General features: G+C 43.3%; 3 protein-coding genes and 1 non-coding gene across 6 annotated transcripts; 2 read left to right on the forward strand and 2 right to left on the reverse strand.

Moving 5' to 3' along the window:
• Positions 1 to 2231: 2231 nt before the first annotated feature.
• aptx (aprataxin) lies at positions 2232 to 4642 on the reverse strand. 2 transcript variants are annotated; one of them, XM_029156618.3, is made up of 7 exons: positions 4420 to 4641; positions 3934 to 3980; positions 3576 to 3854; positions 3391 to 3450; positions 3054 to 3280; positions 2791 to 2894; positions 2232 to 2696 (listed from the first exon to the last, which is right to left on the reverse strand). In XM_029156618.3, the coding sequence occupies exons 1-7, from the start codon at positions 4547 to 4549 to the stop codon at positions 2539 to 2541; spliced, it is 1005 nt and encodes a 334-aa protein (XP_029012451.1). In that variant the 5' UTR covers positions 4550 to 4641; the 3' UTR covers positions 2232 to 2538. The 2 variants fall into 2 exon arrangements, with proteins under 2 accessions (XP_029012451.1, XP_029012461.1); XM_029156628.3 differs by lacking the exon at positions 3934 to 3980 and having other exon boundaries at positions 3576 to 3737; positions 4420 to 4642.
• Positions 4626 to 8654, forward strand: dnaja1 (DnaJ heat shock protein family (Hsp40) member A1). Its single transcript, XM_029156603.3, has 8 exons — positions 4626 to 4756; positions 5551 to 5702; positions 5818 to 6004; positions 6349 to 6453; positions 6701 to 7043; positions 7281 to 7396; positions 7505 to 7605; positions 7801 to 8654. Exons 2-8 carry the CDS (start codon positions 5571 to 5573, stop codon positions 8032 to 8034), a joined length of 1218 nt encoding a protein of 405 aa, XP_029012436.1. The 5' UTR covers positions 4626 to 4756; positions 5551 to 5570; the 3' UTR covers positions 8035 to 8654.
• A 1054-nt stretch (positions 8655 to 9708) lies between these two features.
• Positions 9709 to 14723, reverse strand: LOC114860646 (WD40 repeat-containing protein SMU1). Of its 2 annotated transcripts, XM_029159405.3 has the most exons (12): positions 14460 to 14715; positions 13276 to 13486; positions 13052 to 13204; positions 12853 to 12969; positions 12649 to 12771; positions 12345 to 12464; positions 12145 to 12261; positions 11899 to 12026; positions 11132 to 11258; positions 10887 to 11048; positions 10566 to 10718; positions 9709 to 10466 (listed from the first exon to the last, which is right to left on the reverse strand). In XM_029159405.3, exons 1-12 carry the CDS (start codon positions 14483 to 14485, stop codon positions 10368 to 10370), a joined length of 1536 nt encoding a protein of 511 aa, XP_029015238.1. In that variant the 5' UTR covers positions 14486 to 14715; the 3' UTR covers positions 9709 to 10367. The 2 variants fall into 2 exon arrangements, with proteins under 2 accessions (XP_029015238.1, XP_029015233.1); XM_029159400.3 differs by having other exon boundaries at positions 12649 to 12969; positions 14460 to 14723.
• A 1587-nt stretch (positions 14724 to 16310) lies between these two features.
• trnas-aga (transfer RNA serine (anticodon AGA)) lies at positions 16311 to 16392 on the forward strand. The gene has a single exon. It is a non-coding gene; the product is annotated as a tRNA-Ser (tRNA).
• The last annotated feature ends 1093 nt before the right edge of the window (positions 16393 to 17485 follow it).

A 17485-nucleotide genomic window follows, 5' to 3' on the forward strand; every position in this document is an offset into this window, starting at 1 on the left:
TGATTATGTATAATAATGCATAGGTGTAAGTATATTTTTTATGTATGTATGTATGCACATACCTTAACACTATTATTAGTATTAATATTAATTTAACAGTTAACCACAGTACAGCAGTTGTTTATTTATGAATGTGTTAGCCTAAGGTACATCCCTACCTACAGTCAGGACCATAAATATTTGGACAGAGACACATTTCTTCTAATTTTGTTTCTGTACATTACCACAGTGAATTTTAAATGAAACAACTCAGATGCCATTGAAGTGCAGACTTTCAGCTTTAATTCCATGGGTTGAAAACTGTGAAAAACTAAAGCATTTATTAAACACAATGCCTTCATTTTAATGGGCTCGTAAGTAATTGGACAAATGAAATAACTGAAAATAAAATGGTCATTACTAATATTTGGTTGAAAACCCTTTGTTGGCAATGACAGCCTGGAGTCTTGAACTCATGGACATCACGAGATGCTGGGTTTTCTCCTTCTGAATGCTCTGCCAGGCCTTTACTGCAGCGGCTTTCAGTTGCTGTTTGTTTGTGGGCCTTTCTGTCTGCAGTTTAGTCTTCAACAAGTGAAATGCATGCTCAAATGGGTTAAGATCAGGTGACTGACTTGGCCATTCAAGCATATTCCACTTCTTTGCTTTAATAAACTCTAATAAACAACTGCTTTGGCTGTATGTTTTGGGTCGTTGTCCATCTGTATTATGAAACACCGCCCAATCAGTTTGACTGCATTCACCTGGATCTGCGCAGACAGTATGTCTCTGAACACCTCAGAATTCATTCGGCTGCTTCTGTCCTGTGTCACGTCATCAATAAACACTAGTGTCCCAGTGCCACTAGCAGCCATGCACGCCCAGGCCATCACACTGCCTCCACAGTGTTTTACTGATGATGTAGTGTGCTTTGGATCATGAGCTTCTCCACGCCTTCTCCATACTTTTCTCTTGCCATCATTCTGGTAGAGGTTGATTTTGGTTTCATCTGTCCAAAGAATGTTTTTCCAGAAGTGTGCTGGCTTTTTTAGATGCTTTCTAGCAAAGTCCAATCTGGCCTTCCTATTCTTGAGGCTTATGAGTGGCTTGCACCTTGCAGTGTACCCTCTGTATCTACTTTCATGCAGTCTTCTCTTTATGGTAGACTTGGATATTGATACGCCTACCTCCTGGAGAGTGTTGTTCACTTGGTTGGCTGTTGTGAATGGGTTCCTCTTCACCATGGAAATGATTCTGCGATCATCCACCACTGTTGTCTTCCGTGGACGTCCAGGTCTTTTTGCGTTGCTAAGTTCACCAGTGCTTTCTTTCTTTCTCAGGATGTACCACACTGTTGATTTTGCCACTCCTAATACTGTAGCAATTTCTCCCATGTTTTTTTTTCTGTTTTCTCAGCTTAATGATGGCTCGTTTCACCTGCATGGAGAGCTCCTTTGACCGCATGTTGTCTGTTCACAGCAAAATCTTCAAAATGCAAACACGAGTCCTCTAATCAACTCCAGGTCTTTTATCTGCTTCACTCATAATGACATAACAAGGGAATTGTCCACACCTGCCCATGCAATAGCATGGAAGTCAATTGTCCAATTACTTACGAGCCCATGAAATGAAGGGATTGTGTTTAATAAATACTTTAGTTTTTCACATTTTTATGCAATCTTTTTGTTCAACCCATGGAATTAAAGCTGAGAGTCTGCACTTCAATGGCATCTGAGTTGTTTCATTTAAAATTCACTGTGGTAATGTACAGAAACAAAATTTGAAAAAATGTTTCTCTGTCCAAATATTTATGGTCCTGACTGTATTTCTTTTGTGTCTATTGTTTTGCTTCATTGATTTGTTTAGTTTCAGCAGATGGGTGCAAACACACACACACACACACACACACACGCACACACATACGCACACACACACACACACACACACACACACACACACACACACACACACACACACACACACACACACACACACACACACACACACAAACTCAACCTGTCCACTAACACAGCAACATCACATACTGTATATATAGGATAGACTAAATAAAACAAAAAACAAACCATTAATCAAGAGTTCATATTTTTCTTATATTCTCCTCTTGTAAAAGCAAAACTGTCCATCACAATACGACATGCCGCTTGTTGAACTGCTGGACAGGATAAAAAGAAACATCTTAATTCTGAAAATCGTTTTTGCCATTTAAGACGAAAATAAATTAAACGTACACCTACGTTACAACAAACATTTGTTTTATTATTTTAAATTTTTAAGTTTATTTTATGCCAAACATTTTTACAACTACAGTACTTAAATGAGGCTGAAACTTTAGGAAGAAATCTTTGAAATCTCAGGACTCAGGACACGAGGCCTTATAACCTGCATTACATACTTAAACATGTAACTAAACCTATAGATGAACAACATGTTTAAATAATTTATTACAGTACTGTAAATACCAAAGAAGAATTATATTCAACATACCAAGAGAACATACTTTTATTTTACCCGAGGCCCTGTATGTTCTTTGCGGCCATATTATTTTTTGGGAAAGTGCGACTTTAGGTGTTCCTTCAGAGCTGGTATAGTGGGGAGCTCCTTGCGACACACATGGCAGCGAAGAGGTAGTTTCAACAGTTCACTTGTGCCTTCTTTGACAGTGACCCTTCCGTTAGTTTCAAGCATCTGAATGACATCTGCCGGAAAAGGAAAGTGTGTAAAATGAGATGTGCTGTAATGGATATGTTATTGGTTGAATACCTAAACAGACATTGACAGATTTGCTCTCACCATAAGAATCAATGAAATAATCAGTTGTGAACGAGTTCCAGTGTTTTTTGTTCTTCAAACAAGGAGAGTCAAAGTCTTGGCTGATTACGTGAAGATGAACATGACTGTAAAAGAGAATACAGAGAAATTAGTTAGTTGAATGTGTGGTGTTTTTTAGCAATAGCTGTCTTTCATTTTTTTTAATTATTTTTCCTTTGTTAAAAAAAGCTGATACATAATTTCCCCAAAATAATGGGATACATCTATACTATACATTTTCTTACCTCATACTGGGGATGGCATGGTATCCAGTGCGAAAGCGTAACGACCCAACATCTGGACACTGCTGAACAATCTGGTCTGCAACTTGCTGCATGTGTTTTAGCAGGTCACAGTGCTCTTTACACAGTGCCTTCAGACTGGGAATAGACTGCCACGGGAGGACTAGCCAGTGGTATCGAGCTTTTGGATATTTATCCTTAATCACTACTACTGTATCGTCCTTGTATACCTATAAGCCCAAGACAGTAAAGAACAGTTCAATATAGTGAAGAAATCATCCTTAGATTTAAGATCAAGTCAAACTTTTGTCTTATTATTTATTATTTTAACAATAACTACCTGCATCTTTGGGTCTTGCATTGAGGTCTTCAGGCCTTGACTCCAGTGTCCAACACTTTCCTACAACACATGTCAGGTTAACCTGACTCTTTTGTATTATATAAACATGCAGCTCTACAGATGATCCATACCAGGCAAGACAGGAATAAAAACATTTTGTGTCTGCATGTACAGTCTTTTCTTACAGTGGTTTTTGTAGCTTCCCGATGGCTGTCTGGCACAGAGGGCTTTTCTGTCTGTTTGGGTACTTTCATGTTCTGAGCTTCTCTTTGGCTTTCTCTGTTCTCTGAAGGTGACTCTCGCGGTCTTTTGGTGCCACACTGATTTCCAGTGGGATCCTCTTTGAACTGTACAGTGTATGGGTAGAGCTGATTGACAAAATGAAGCTGCTGCCCAGGCTTCATTTTAGCCTCATTGCCTGTGCCTACCACCAGAAAGTCTATGGAGGTGGGGTTTACACCCAGCTTTGGAATAGAGAAGAGAGATTACAGAAGTGGCAGAGAACTGAAATCAGTCATTCAAAAAATCAGTTGCATGACTTACCTGCTTCACTTTGACATAACCTTTGTTGCATTCTGCTTTCAATTCAACTGGTTAAGAATAGACATAAAGCACATGTTGAAGTATATAAGGATTTTAGGTATATATGTAAGACGTATAATCCATGATTACAAAATATAGGAACGATTTATAAATATCCGCAAATAAACATCTTGCCCAGAACACATAATTTAAATTACATATAAATAAAGTTTAAAACAATGTTATTAATGTTTGCTATTATTTTATAATATACCTCGTAATAATAGTTTAGTTAGTGAAGTATTTGGGAAAACCTTATGCATTCGCTGGCAAAAGGAAAATATTGTCATTCCAAAGATAAATTAAATGAATGAAACGTAAGTAAATAATTCATTTCGTCTCATAATGCTTAAGTGAGTAACATATTTAGGCTGTTTATTCCTTGAGCTTGTCTTTCGTGTGCCTTTAGCTACTTGCTACCTCGGTGTATCAAACTGAATTGTTTACCTTGCTCTCGAGAACATTTTTTGTCTTTAATTGTCGTTTCTGGACCTCGGCCCAGAACAACTGCCTGTAAGTGGGGCAGGTGGATGGGTTTATGGTTGCCCTCCTCGCTAATAAGCCAGCAAACAGGCATTTTATCATCTTATGTATTACTTATTTACTGCGAATCGACAAAACTACAGCGCGCGCCGCAAAGCACGTCTGTTCGCCTCGTCGCAGGGCGATGACGTCACGCGACCATATTTTTCTGGAGGCGGGTTTTAGAAGATTCTCGAAGAGACTGTGTGAACCTAAGTCTGATCTGAGCTCATGAGGATTCTGTGTATTGTCTTCTTATAAGGTTGGAAAATAAAATTGTATAAAATTTATATTCGATACCATGTTACTGTTTGACGTTTTGTTGAATGTTAATGTTGAATTTCCCAGCGAAGGGAGCGTTAGCCAAGCTGGGCTAAGTAGCTAAAGGAAGGCCTGGTAATTAAAGGCTACTTATATTATATATTAGTAACAGCTAGTTACGTGCTATCCTGTGTTAACACGACAAAGAGTGTTGACAAAACACTGTGGTGGTCATAACGGCATAGTTCACGATCCACTGCCTCCCGTGATCGTGTAACACGCAAATAATAAGTATTGATAGGGTTATAAAGGTTTTTATTATTTGTTTACCCCGTTTTGCCACATCAATATATGAAAGCAAAAACAAAAAAACATGTCTGTCTTTCCACTACCCGTCTTTTAGTTCTGAGAAAATTAGGGGGGCTACTACTAATTTAGCTTGTATTAAAATTTCTTCATACTATATTATATTTGTTTGCATTCTTTAATGCACTAATGTAATGTTTCCTTTGCCACTAGCTCTGTCACAACCCTACAATATCATAACTAGTTCCAGCCATCAGTCCATTGTCTGAACTACTTATGCTTTTGAGAGTGTAACAAACAGATATTAGGTTCTATATTTATGTTGTATCACATTGACAAATATAGTCATTGTGCCAATCTCCAATCGCCAATAAAGACTCTGGAAAGAAGATTTATAATTCATGTGGTTTTTCATCCTGGCAGTAAAGAACTACACTACTGACAAAATATTGTATTAATTATACCCGTATTTTCCTTTGCCTTGTCAAGGTTATCCTATAAAGGCAAACATGGTCAAGGAAACAGGCTTCTATGACACTTTAGGTGTGAAACCTAATGCTACACCTGATGAATTGAAAAGGGCCTATCGCAAACTAGCCTTGAAGTATCACCCTGACAAAAATCCCACAGAAGGAGAGAAGGTAAATTCAACAGTTTTCTTCTCACCTGTTGAATGTCTACTTGTGTAAATGCTTATTTAAAAAGGACTTTAGCAGTTGTATGTTGCTGGGAAGTTTTGTTTCTTTTCTGTCCTAGTTCAAGCAGATCTCGCAGGCATATGAGGTGTTGTCAGATGCCAAGAAAAGAGAACTTTATGACCGTGGAGGTGAAAAGGCGATAAAGGAAGGAGGCACTGGCGGTGGTGGGGGTGGCTCTGTGTCACCCATGGACATCTTTGACATGTTTTTTGGAGGAGGCAGTCGAATGCACAGAGAGCGAAAAGGTATAGAAATATTGGAGAAGCAACCAGTAAGCTGAGGTAGCTGTGTTGAGTAAGAAACACATTAGTTTCAGTTCTATTGTTGCATTACACTATTGTTGTTTCATTATTGCCAGAACCAAGAGCTTCTCTCTTACTTGTTTTCACAATCTTTTGCATTGTTGCCATGACAATATGTTTAACAGATTTATTAGCAGTTATGATTAAAGATAGTCAGCCGAGGTTTAGGTGTGTAAGATGGAAAATATAGAAAAAGCAGAATTTTTTAGCATTGGTCCTGTCAAAAAAGAAAAATACTTTCAAATTCAAACTATTTTCTTCTTGTACAATGTTCTATTCTTCCCTAGGTAAGAATATTGTTCACCAGATATCGGTGACGCTTGAAGACCTGTATAATGGAGCTACACGAAAACTTTCTGTCCAGAAGAATATTGTTTGTGACAGATGTGAAGGTACGTAATTTGCTGTGAGTAACTAACTCTCTAGTACTATATCTATACTAGTAACTAAGTGATCATTAGCGTGCAACACCTTGTCTGATAATTCAAGCAGACCTTTTGTGAAATTGAGACCTAAGTGAGTCAGATCAGTCTTGTTAATGTAATCCATTCCTTCCTTGCCTAAATCTGTGAAAAAGTTACCTATAAAATTGTCGTTTTTAATTACTGTACTCACTGTTCCCCTCCCCTTTCTCAACAGGCCGTGGGAGTCGCAAAGGAGCAGGACAATTGTGTATGTCTTGCCACGGCACAGGCATGCAGGTCAGAGTGCATCAGCTACTACCAGGTATGGTCCAGCAAGTGTCCACGGTGTGCCACAACTGCCAGGGCCAGGGACAGAAAATCAGTCACAAGGACCGCTGCAAAGCTTGTGCAGGCCGCAAGATCTTGCGACAGAAGAAGATCTTAGAGGTCCACATCGACAAAGGAATGAAAGACGGTCAGAAAATAGTTTTCCATGGAGAGGGCGACCAGGAGCCAGGACTTGAGCCAGGCGACATCATCATTGTCCTGGACCAGTGTGAACATCCACGTTTCACCAGGTACAGTAAGTGCATACAGCCGATACTGTATGTTACTTAAGAGTGGTAAATAGGGTAAATGCACCCACCAGATCCTTCCTACTGATCAGTAATGCCAACATTTAGACATTTTTGAGTAATTTACATTTATATTAAAATTGGTAATATTTGTTCATCAGTAGTTGACAGGTGACCCTGATGTAGAGCACCCAGCCAAACTAGTAAAATCAATTTCAGCTGTTGTGGATGTGATTATAGGAGAGGACAGGACCTGATGATGTCCATGGAGTTGCAGCTGGTTGAGGCCTTGTGTGGTTTCAAGAAGCCTGTTCAAACACTGGACGACAGAACGCTCCTTGTCACCTCACATCCAGGTGACTAGTGTCATAAAATGCTTTGAAATTTTGACTGGGAATGACTAATCTGTAAAATAGTTTTCATTTTTGTCAACTAAAATGATGCATGTTTTGTTTCGACTGTAGGAAAATTGATCAAACCAGGAGACACAAAATGCGTCCTGAATGAAGGGATGCCCACGTACCGGAGGCCGTTTGAGAAGGGACGTCTCATAATTAACTTTTCGGTCAGAGAATCCACCTCTCAAAGATTGTTTTAAATCATTTTGCAAGCTCATTGTCAATTTCTCATTTCCAACTGTTTCAGCAAGTCTGCTATCAGAAATTACTAAACCGAAAAACAAAAGAAATCAGCTGGTCACAGTAGAGAACAGAAAAGCTGATGTTGTTGGGATTAACTTGTTTCCGTTTTTTTTCATTAGGTGGTGTTTCCACGAGACAACTTCCTCTCCAACAACAAGCTGAAGGAGCTGGAGCGCTACCTCCCAAAGAAGATGGATGCAGCAGAGCCAGACGGTATGGACGATGACCTCTACATCTACGCTGACCTGGAGGAGTGTGACTTTGAGAACAGAAAGCGGCACAACCATCACTACTACTACATGGACGAAGACGACTATGCCAGCACCGGGGGCGTTCAGTGCCACACGTCTTAAATGACAACTGCCTACTATTCTTCTATAACAAGCCCAAATCATCATCTCTAAAGCGAAGCACCTTTTTGAAAAATTTGTGCACTTTCTATTTTGTTGCATTTCAAAAATTCATAACTGTCGACTTGTTGAAGATTTCTTAGAATCATAAAAGTGAGTCCTAACACATGGCTAGTCTGAGGAAGCAAAGCATGTTGAAGTTCCTGGACTAAACTCTGATCCTGTTGAATGGGATTCTTACCATCTCTGGGACCTTTTAATTCCTTTTTCTAATCACACTGTGATGTAGATGAGGGCTGGTGTTACAGCAGCTACTGAAGAAAGACAAACCTCGATCTAAGTAGTGACTGTCTGCTCAATATGCAGTTACACTACATTTGCCAATATAAATATTAATATAAACTTAACTTTTTTTGTGCTGTCACTAAATCAGCTGTTATTGTGAACCACTCGGCCGACTGACCTGTTCAGCCTGCTGTGTGTGAAGACTCAGTGTTGAGCTTGTGGTGGAGCAGGATATGTTAAAACTTGATTTTATTATGTTTTAAATTTAAGGGCTATTTTCTAAACACTCAAAAATGTGACGAGCAGGAGGTAATGTTGCAAGCAGGCAGACTGTTTAGGTTCAAACCACTAGATTGTATCCAGACTAATATTTAAGTTTAGTTTAATATTTTTGATTTTATGTTGCAATCTGTTGTGTGTTGTAATCTCCCTCTGGTTTTTGTTTTGGAAACCTTGATAAGAAAGTGGTACATTCTTTGTATATAGGTGTGTATGTACAAGCACAGCAGGGTTGGTATGGTCCAATATAAGCGAGAGGTCACTTTATTTCAAAATGAAAACAAAGAACGCAAATTTCATTCGTTTTTAGGTCTTAATTGGATCTAAATAAACAGAGCTGCCTCTTGTTTTGATGGTAAATGTTTTCCCAGATTTTTAAAATGTGTCAAGTGCCAACAGGTGAACAAAGGAGTTTCAGGTGTATGGGTTGTTGTTTCAAGGTTAAGTGATATGAAAGCTTAAATCTAGAAGTAAAAGACAATTTTCAATCAAAACAATAGTTTTTGCTGCTGTTGGCTCACGGCACTATTAAGTGTTTACTGTTTTAATGTGTAATCCTAATTGTAAATGCCAAATGGACCGGTGGGGGGTAATGGAGGGACTTGCTACACCATATACCTCACTCAAGTGTCTGCTGGTCTGAAATACTGAAATAATTTGCCTTGAATATTGTAAAACGCAACTCGCAGCTCACAGAAGAGCAGATTCTTAAGTAGTTTTGAACCAGAAGTTCATGAGGGTTGATCCAGTCGGGATTCATCTGAAATCAGTGTTGTGTCAGGACCAATGATCTGCTTGTTTGTGTTCATAATTTGAAAATAAATTCAGTCTTTCTAAATTGTGTGTTTTTTGTGGGTGGTGGTGGTGTGTGTGTGAGTGTGTGTGTGTGTGTGTGTGTGGTGGGGGAGGGGGTTACAGGTTATATTTTATAAAATTACTAAATTATTAAAGCATTATAAAATCACAACACTGTCTTTATATATGTTACAAAAAAGAATGACAGAGGAAAGTAAAAACTAATCAGAAAGCTCAGTCATGGACATTGTCAAATCATTGGTTTCTACACCTTTTGTATTAGTAAATACTTTCTAACTATACCAAATACTAAAGTAGTGTGTTTTTACATTTTATTGATAATCATTTTTACAATGCTGGCAGTGTTATATACAACATTATGAATATACAAAATAGTGCAATGAGTAAACATTAGTGACACTTGGTACAGTGACAGCCAGTGCAACAAAATAGTGATTTGACCACATGAATCACATTTATATTACTACACCTCCACTTATGCTAATCATTAGTCATCATGCATATCTGTAGTGTAACTGCTGTAGCATGCAGGGAGGACACGGAGAGAAGACGTTAAAAAAAGACCTTTACAAACCAAAGCTGACGCTATACCTGATATTGTTTGATTATGCCCAAACAAGAAGCATTTTATAATTAAGTACGTCTTTTTTTCACGACAGTTCACCATCATCATCATGCATTTCCATGTCTGATAAAGACATAAGAGATGAAAATGTGGATTCAAACTGCACTGGTGAGGCTGGAGTCTGTACAGCGTGGAGGACCTAGACAGAGCGACGCCTGCAAAGGAACCAATCGGCGCTTAGAGTTCCACGCGGGGAGAAGCTCACCTTCTAAATGTCAGTCAATCACTGGATGACATTTTTATTGCGAAGTTAAACAGAAATGAGCCCATTGCTTTGGAAAGGGCGCGCGCGGCTCTCTAGGTCCCCCCACGCGGCGGCGAGGGCGCCGCTTCAGGGCTTCCACAGCCGCAGGAGGCCGTCCTCGCTGAACGTGGCGATCAGGTTCTCGTGTGGGTGGTGGGCGATGCCGATCACGTCCTTCTCGTGAACCTGCGGGCGCAGAGAGAGCCTCGTTAGCGCTTTTCCGCTTCCCATCGGCCCGTGAATGCAATGCGCCCGCCCTCACACGTCATTAGCAGCGGAGCTTACGGTCAGAGTCTTCTCCAGCTTCCCCGTCATGTAGCTGAAGCAGTACAGCACCAGGTCCTCTCCCACACAGTAGATCCACTCCCCGCGCGGAGACAGGGCGCAGCACACAAAGTCCGCTCCTTCCTTCTTATTGGAGCTGAATGTCTTCACCGTCTGAGGAGGAAGAGGAGGCCGTGAGCTGCAATAGAGTCTCTGAGGAGCCGTGTGGGCACAGGTTGAATATGGATATGCAGAATAAATCGGCACACACGGAACACTTAAAGGCTTTTCTATTAGAAGACTGGTTGTTAATTGAATAAATACCCAGTCTTCGGCTCTGACCTGGCCGTGCATGCTAACGATGGCCACGGTGTTGGAGTGGTTGCACACCACGAAGTGCTCCGGGCTCTGGGGCAGAGGAATCACGTTGTTGACGGGGACCTCCAACGCCTGCGACACAGACTTTAAAGTGTGGACGCAGTCGTAAGTCTCCGTGTTCCAAATCTGCAACAAGGCAGGAGGAAGCGGTCAGTCGCACGCGCTTCTCCAGCGCCTCTGACCTCCATGACCTTTGGTCCGACCTTTACCTTCACGGTGCCGTCAGACGAGGCGCTGATGATGTGAAGTCCGTCTTGGGTGAAAGACGCGTCGTTCACAAAGGACGCGTGGCCGTTTAACTCCTTCAGCGTCTTGCCTGACCTCAGTTCGTGGATTCTGAAAGATGACATCATCAAAGCTGTTTTAACGCGAAACTCCTGAGCTCGGGAGGATTTTTTTTTTTTTTTTTTTTTTTTTTTTGTTGCAGAGCCGCCGCAGTTATTTTTAGCCGCCGCGGCGCGACCGCGGCTAAACGCTTAGCGCGCGCCGATTCCGCTCGCGCCGCGCGTCAACAGTTCGACTCCGCGCACGTTGCAGCTTTTGTCCCCGAGCACATGGTGTGTGCGCTGCTACGCCCACGCCGCACATGTGCATCCATCAGAGCCGCGCGGCTCAGCCCACAGCCCCCGGTCAGAAATAGACACTCAGCATGCGCCACTGCGCCGCATTTACATTCCGACGCGCTGTCCACGCACACAACACCCGGCATCCCCTGCTTTTTTTGTGATATCTTAGAGGAATATGAATTAAAGTTCTCCAGAAAGTTTAGGAATGGAACAGGCCACATTCTGCACATCTCCTGTGGGATGTGAAAACGAGCTTCCAGCTGAACTGCGTCCGCGTGTAAGACTTTCGTGAATCGTATCTGAGGCCAGTGAACGGGGTTTTTTTTTTATTTTTTTGGCTCTACTTTAAACTTTAGCCTGTGTCCACTGCTGTTACTGGTGGCGCCACAGCCTGATGAGGCCCCTCCCACCTGATGGTCTGGTCGAAGGACGCGCTCATGATCTGGTCGCCGTCCTTGGAGAAGCTCAGGCACGTCACGCCGTTGTTGTGAGCGTGCTCGAACCGGCGCACGCACAGGCCGCTCTGGATCTTCCACACCTGGAAGCAGGTTTAGCAGAGACAAAGCGTCAGTTGGATTTAATATGATTGACACAACTTTTGCATGTGCACGCAGTGATAACAGACGGAACAGGGTGGGACGGCATTATGAACTGACCTTTATTTTGCCGTTCTGAGCTCCAGTTGCCAACAGATCATTGTCTTTACTGAAGCACATGCACAGCACAGCGTCATCCATCATCATGAAGCTGTCCTGAGCCTGGTACTTCAGGTCCTACAATGAAACAACTTCCTTGTAATAAGAAATTAAAACCAGAACCGGGTCACATCCTCTGACATCACGCGACTGGCGCTCACCTTGCTAATTGTCCCAGTGGTGAAGTTCCAGACCTTGATGAACCCGTCCACGGAGCCAGTGATCAAATACTTTCCATTGGGAGAGAATCGAGCACATTCTACATGCGACCGTCGGCCGAACTGCAAAACATAGGATCAAGTTTTTAAAGCTCCTCTAGAGGGAAACGTGAAAAGAGGTGCTTCAAGCAGCCTAATGCATGATGAAAGTGTGTGTGTGTGTGTGTGTGTGTGTGTGCGTGTGTGTGTGTGTGTGCGTGTGCGTGTGTGTGTGTGTGTGTACGGCTGCCTGTCAACCAGTCATCACCTTGATGTGCCGATACAGCTGGGTGGGAAAGTTGTCCTTCTCCCCGTGTCTGTCCTTGCTGTGGGACGTGTCGATGGTGATTTCGGGGGAGAGGTGGCCCGAGCAGTGGTCTTGTCTCATGGTCTGTGGACAGAGGCGAGCGGGGGGTTTAGTAGCCGCCGCGCGGCCCGGGGGCGCGTGCAGGACGCGTGCGGGGATGCTCACGCCAACTTGCTCCAGGAGCCCGATGAGCCGCGACGGCGGCACCACGCTGACCTCCCTCACCAGGGCCTCCGCTATGGCCCTGCGCCGCTTCTCCTTGCTGCTGCCGTTGGGATACGCCTGCAGACGGAGGGGAAGGGGGGGGGGGGGTCACGACGTGAAGCTTCACCGGAACAGCAGGAGGGGGAGAAACGACACTCACCTCGCGAGGGTCAAAGTACGAGCACGTGAGCAGGTCCTCCAGGTGGAAGTACCTGTCGGGCTGCGTCTGCTTCAACATGATCATGGGGTCGGTTTGTCTGAGGAGGGAGCGCGCCGCGCCCACCTCCCTCATCTCAATCAGCTCCATCACCACCTGTCGGGGCGACGGGTCACGTTGTGACGCTCGGCTCTAGGGCCAGGACGGGGAAGGAGCGCGGGGCTCACCTGCTCGTAAAGGTCGATCAGCGTGTTGTCGGGCAACTTGAGCGACTCGATGGCCAGGAGCACGGAGTCCCAGTGGCCGCAGTTGATGTCGGCGATGAAGCTGTCGATGCTTTCCACCGTGTTGAGGGAGACGGTGGTCTCCTCCTGCAGCGTCGTCAGCGTTCGATACAGGTTGTTCTCCTTGAGGTACTGCATGATGAGGCGGATCACGCTACGGGGACAGGGAGAGTTACACCACGGTTTAGGGTGGAGCGGGTTCCACTGACGAGGAGCCGAGTTCGTCCAGCTGTGGCCACAGCTGCCGTTAGACAAACGGCACAACGGACCGAACGAAGCCAGACGCACGGATCCTGCTCCCAGAGGACTTTCGCACTTCAGCGCCACCTGCTGGCCACGTTTGTAACTCGCTATTGTGTCTCACTACGTGGCTGTCAACTAAGTTTTATGGTCACTTGAATGCGAAGACGCGGATCATTGGCGTTGCCTCGTGACTACACCAACACTGCCCACAAATGCTCTGAGATACTATTTCCGTCAATGTTAACGCCCACAATGAAAAAAAAAATACACAAAAACAAACAACTACTTTAATTTATTTTGAAATAAATAATCAATAAGTAAAAAAAAAACATATCCTGAACAAGAGTGAGAGCCTCTTCGATCAACAGGCACGTGCAGCAGACACAACAGAGACCCGCCTCTCTGTCTCAACAAAATCCCCACGAACACCAGGTTAAATGGCTCAAATCCGCTGCATCACGTCAGACGCCGCTGACTGCATGGACAACACACAGACGCGGAGCGCAGACAACTTTACGTCATAAGCGTATCCGTGAGTGGATGGGAGATTCCACAAGTGATTACGCACCTCATGGGTAAACAAATTGTACCCAGTTAACAAAAAACAGAAACAGCATCATATTAGAACATCTGTTAACATTAACAAATAAAGCGGATGTCAGTCACGCGCAATAGGATTTTAGGATCGCAGCAATTATGACATAAACAAACGCCTTCTACATTACTGCGTAAAGTTTAATAGGTTGTCTGTCTGGATGTGCGCACCTTCTAATGCGTAGAAATCCACCCGAGTGTTCTTATCTCTGCCTGTCTCTGCTTTCCTAATCAAATGAACTGGAAAATGACCGGTAGCTATTAAAACCCCCGCATGAGGACGCACTTACTCCGAGGGCTCCATCTCCACAGCCATGTTGATGTCGGTGCAGGTGTCTCTCGCCGTCGCAGCGTCGGACTGACTGCGCGGCGGCTCGACTCGCGCTCGTCGCTCGCCAGAGCCACGTGAAATGCGTGTGCCGAGGACCACCCACTACACGTGCTTCTCCCGCGTCTCGCTCGCTCTTTTGCGGCGGAGAGCGGTCCCAAACCTTGTGACTGCCGCTGCCACACAACGTCCTGGAGCCGCGCGCGCGCACGCGCGCACACGCCCCCCTCCTCCGCACCGCATGCCGATTTATAGGAAAGCAATTTTCTCGGCACGTTGCGCGCAGGAGACGCGGTGTGAGCGGTGGAATGCGGCAGCGGCGGTTAAGGCGCGACAACCGCAGCAGCAGCATCAGCACCGCGCGCGGAACCTCGTGGCTCGGAGCGTGCTCGCCTTTAGGAACGGGAGCCAAAGACAAAGCGCTCCGAACGTCCTCTGTTGGAAAATCACCTCATCAATATGCAGATGCGGCGCTGGGTGCGTCTGGGTCTTATGAGCAGCTTTGCCTTAAGTGCCTCGTTATTTCTCAAACGTAACATCACCGGGGTTTCTTTTAATTACATATTGGAGGCGGCACTGCTGTTAATGCGTTCTTCCACTTGACAATGCTTAGTTGAGTCGCCTGTCATCGTTTACGCCGCATTTCTAAATGAACCTGTTGGTGCGTGAGAGGTTTGTTTATTGTTTTGTGGTGCGTGCCAGCAGAACATCAGACGAACACACGGCGATCAGGCTGAGATAGTGTGGAAGCTACGGTTCTTGCACATATATAAGAGAATAAATACTCAGTCAGCTGTCCTAGACTATGGTACAGATAGAAAATTTAAACGTCATCACAAAATAAATAAATAAGATACGATGGTACAAGAAACCACGTGTGATATAAGATATAATCAATCATGTCTTAAGTGATGTGATGATTAACTGATGTTAAGGCTTTTAGATCATTACAGTAAACATGTTCAGTCACTAATTTTTCTATTTATATGAGTTACATTATTTTGATTTTGCTCCATAGCTACACCCTCATCTCTTTTTTCCTGCCTGAAGAGTCTGGAAGTTGGTAAATTTAATTAATGAAACACAGGAGTCAGACAGCTAAAGGTCATCATTTAAATCCAATGTGAAAGCAAGGCATAGGTGTCAAATGAACACAAGTAGGTAGAAAAACCCAGCCTTGGGTTAAAGTATAACGGTTCTATAATCTATAAGTTACAAATAACAAATAAAGATATGAAGGTCGAAAGCTGATCTCAAGGCAGAAGGAAGTTACTGGTTAAGTACCAGCAGCAGACTCCTGGGCCCCTCATTGGTTCCCAGACTACACAGGAGGATTAATGTACAACGAGTCCAGAGAGAATCATTAAAAGTGTTATTAACTAATTAGGACTCCGTGACAAACCTCATCAGAGGATAATGGCTCCTATGCAGCGCTGGACGCTACACCTCATGTGGCTCTGATGATCATGTCTCTGCACAGTGACGTAACCACATAAGCATTACTCCCGACATACAGTAGCACGATCACACGAGCCTAAATAAAAGCATGCTGACTTATGTGCACGCGCATTTTCATGTCTGACGTGACATAAACGTAATTGCCTGTAATTCGTTCCTCAACAGCAGTCTACATATTTTAAAATTCACTTTTTTCATGAATTAGCAAGGGATCTACCTACATTGGGACAATACAGCAGGAGCGAAGCAGCGTAAACATTACAGGTCGTGATGTATTCAAAAATATATCCAAGGCAACGCGTCAGTTGGCCTAGTACAGATTCTTTATAAAAACTTCAACCGTCTAATTGCATCGGTTGTCGTGGCCGAGTGGTTAAGGCGATGGACTAGAAATCCATTGGGGTCTCCCCGCGCAGGTTCGAATCCTGCCGACAACGTAATGTTTTCTTGCAGAAAGAAATAGAAAACCTTTATTTGTCCAGCGATCGGGAAATTGCCATGTTGCGACAGCACTCCAGCACGAAAAGACAAATAATACGGAAGATAATACTTACACAATTGTTGAAAGAAAGACAGAAACAGGGCGTAAACTACACGTTATCTTTAATCGGCATTATGAACACATGAGTGAACTAAAGTAATTGCAGCTATTAAAGTGACTGGTTTAAGTGTGTAGTGTGTGTGGTGAAACTGTGCACTATGTTATAATTGTTCATTATAAAGTCTGACGGCAGCAAGAAGGAAAGACCGGCGGAATCTCTCCTTCCCACGGCGAGCGTGGATCAGTCTGTCGCGGAATCTGCTCTGGTTCATACGCTTCATACTGACTTTTTGAGCAGTGAAACCAGCCTCACTTACGTACGCAGCGGTGCAGCTGTCGACTAAGAATCTATTAGGACTTATTTTACTTTAATAAAGAGCAGTGAGCACACCTTGTGGGTCGCTCCAAAACTACAACACGTTGCAGCTTATTTATCTGAAGGACACGTGAGATTATGCTTCAGTATATTTTAGGCTACTCACAGACAGACTCGAGCAGATTCGTCAACGTCACGTTTTTGTCCGATAAGAACGCTAAAAGCTAATGTTATTATGTTAGGCTTCTTCGGTTTTATAATAACCACACCGTCTGGTAAAGAGTTCTACACCAGCCGTCACTATTTTTCGTTGCAGCGAGTTGTGTCAAAGTAAAAAACACCCGTCTGTTCATAAACATATGATGAGAGTAAAAGAATTTGTAAAAACCTACTTGCGTAAATAAATTCTGAATCAACACTTATCTTGCAATTATTATACAAATTATAACTTCTCGTGACACTAAACACTAGATAGACTAAACTTAAAGAAATCACAATTAACTAATGCACATGCACCTTGTTTCAGTTTGAGCATTTTTCAATATTTTAATAAAAATAGACGTCCAACTTCAAATAACAGTTTTCCTATTATTTTATAATGTGGATTGACATAAAGTGAGAGATAGTGAAACCAGAACAAAGTCGCCACTGTCTACAAATCTTCTGGATGGTA

Source organism: Betta splendens, chromosome 1, assembly GCF_900634795.4.
Source record: "Betta splendens chromosome 1, fBetSpl5.4, whole genome shotgun sequence".
Lineage (NCBI taxonomy): Eukaryota > Metazoa > Chordata > Actinopteri > Anabantiformes > Osphronemidae > Betta > Betta splendens.

Bases quoted from the DNA above. Each gene is read 5' to 3' on its own strand.
- aptx (XM_029156618.3), bottom strand. From the start codon at position 4,549: ATGCCTGTTTGCTGGCTTATTAGCGAGGAGGGCAACCATAAACCCATC. The intron at 3,855-3,933 runs GTAAGTCATGCA...TCTATTCCAAAG, and splicing joins GTTATGTCAAAGTGAAGCAG to CTGGGTGTAAACCCCACCTC. The intron at 2,895-3,053 runs GTAAGAAAATGT...TCTCTTTTACAG, and splicing joins CATGCCATCCCCAGTATGAG to TCATGTTCATCTTCACGTAA.
- dnaja1 (XM_029156603.3), top strand. From the start codon at position 5,571: ATGGTCAAGGAAACAGGCTTCTATGACACTTTAGGTGTGAAACCTAAT. The intron at 6,005-6,348 runs GTATAGAAATAT...ATTCTTCCCTAG, and splicing joins AATGCACAGAGAGCGAAAAG to GTAAGAATATTGTTCACCAG. The intron at 6,454-6,700 runs GTACGTAATTTG...CTTTCTCAACAG, and splicing joins TGTTTGTGACAGATGTGAAG to GCCGTGGGAGTCGCAAAGGA.
- LOC114860646 (XM_029159400.3), bottom strand. From the start codon at position 14,485: ATGGCTGTGGAGATGGAGCCCTCGGA. The intron at 13,205-13,275 runs GTGAGCCCCGCG...TCGCCCCGACAG, and splicing joins TGATCGACCTTTACGAGCAG to GTGGTGATGGAGCTGATTGA. The intron at 10,467-10,565 runs GTAAGCTCCGCT...CTGCGCCCGCAG, and splicing joins AGCTGGAGAAGACTCTGACC to GTTCACGAGAAGGACGTGAT.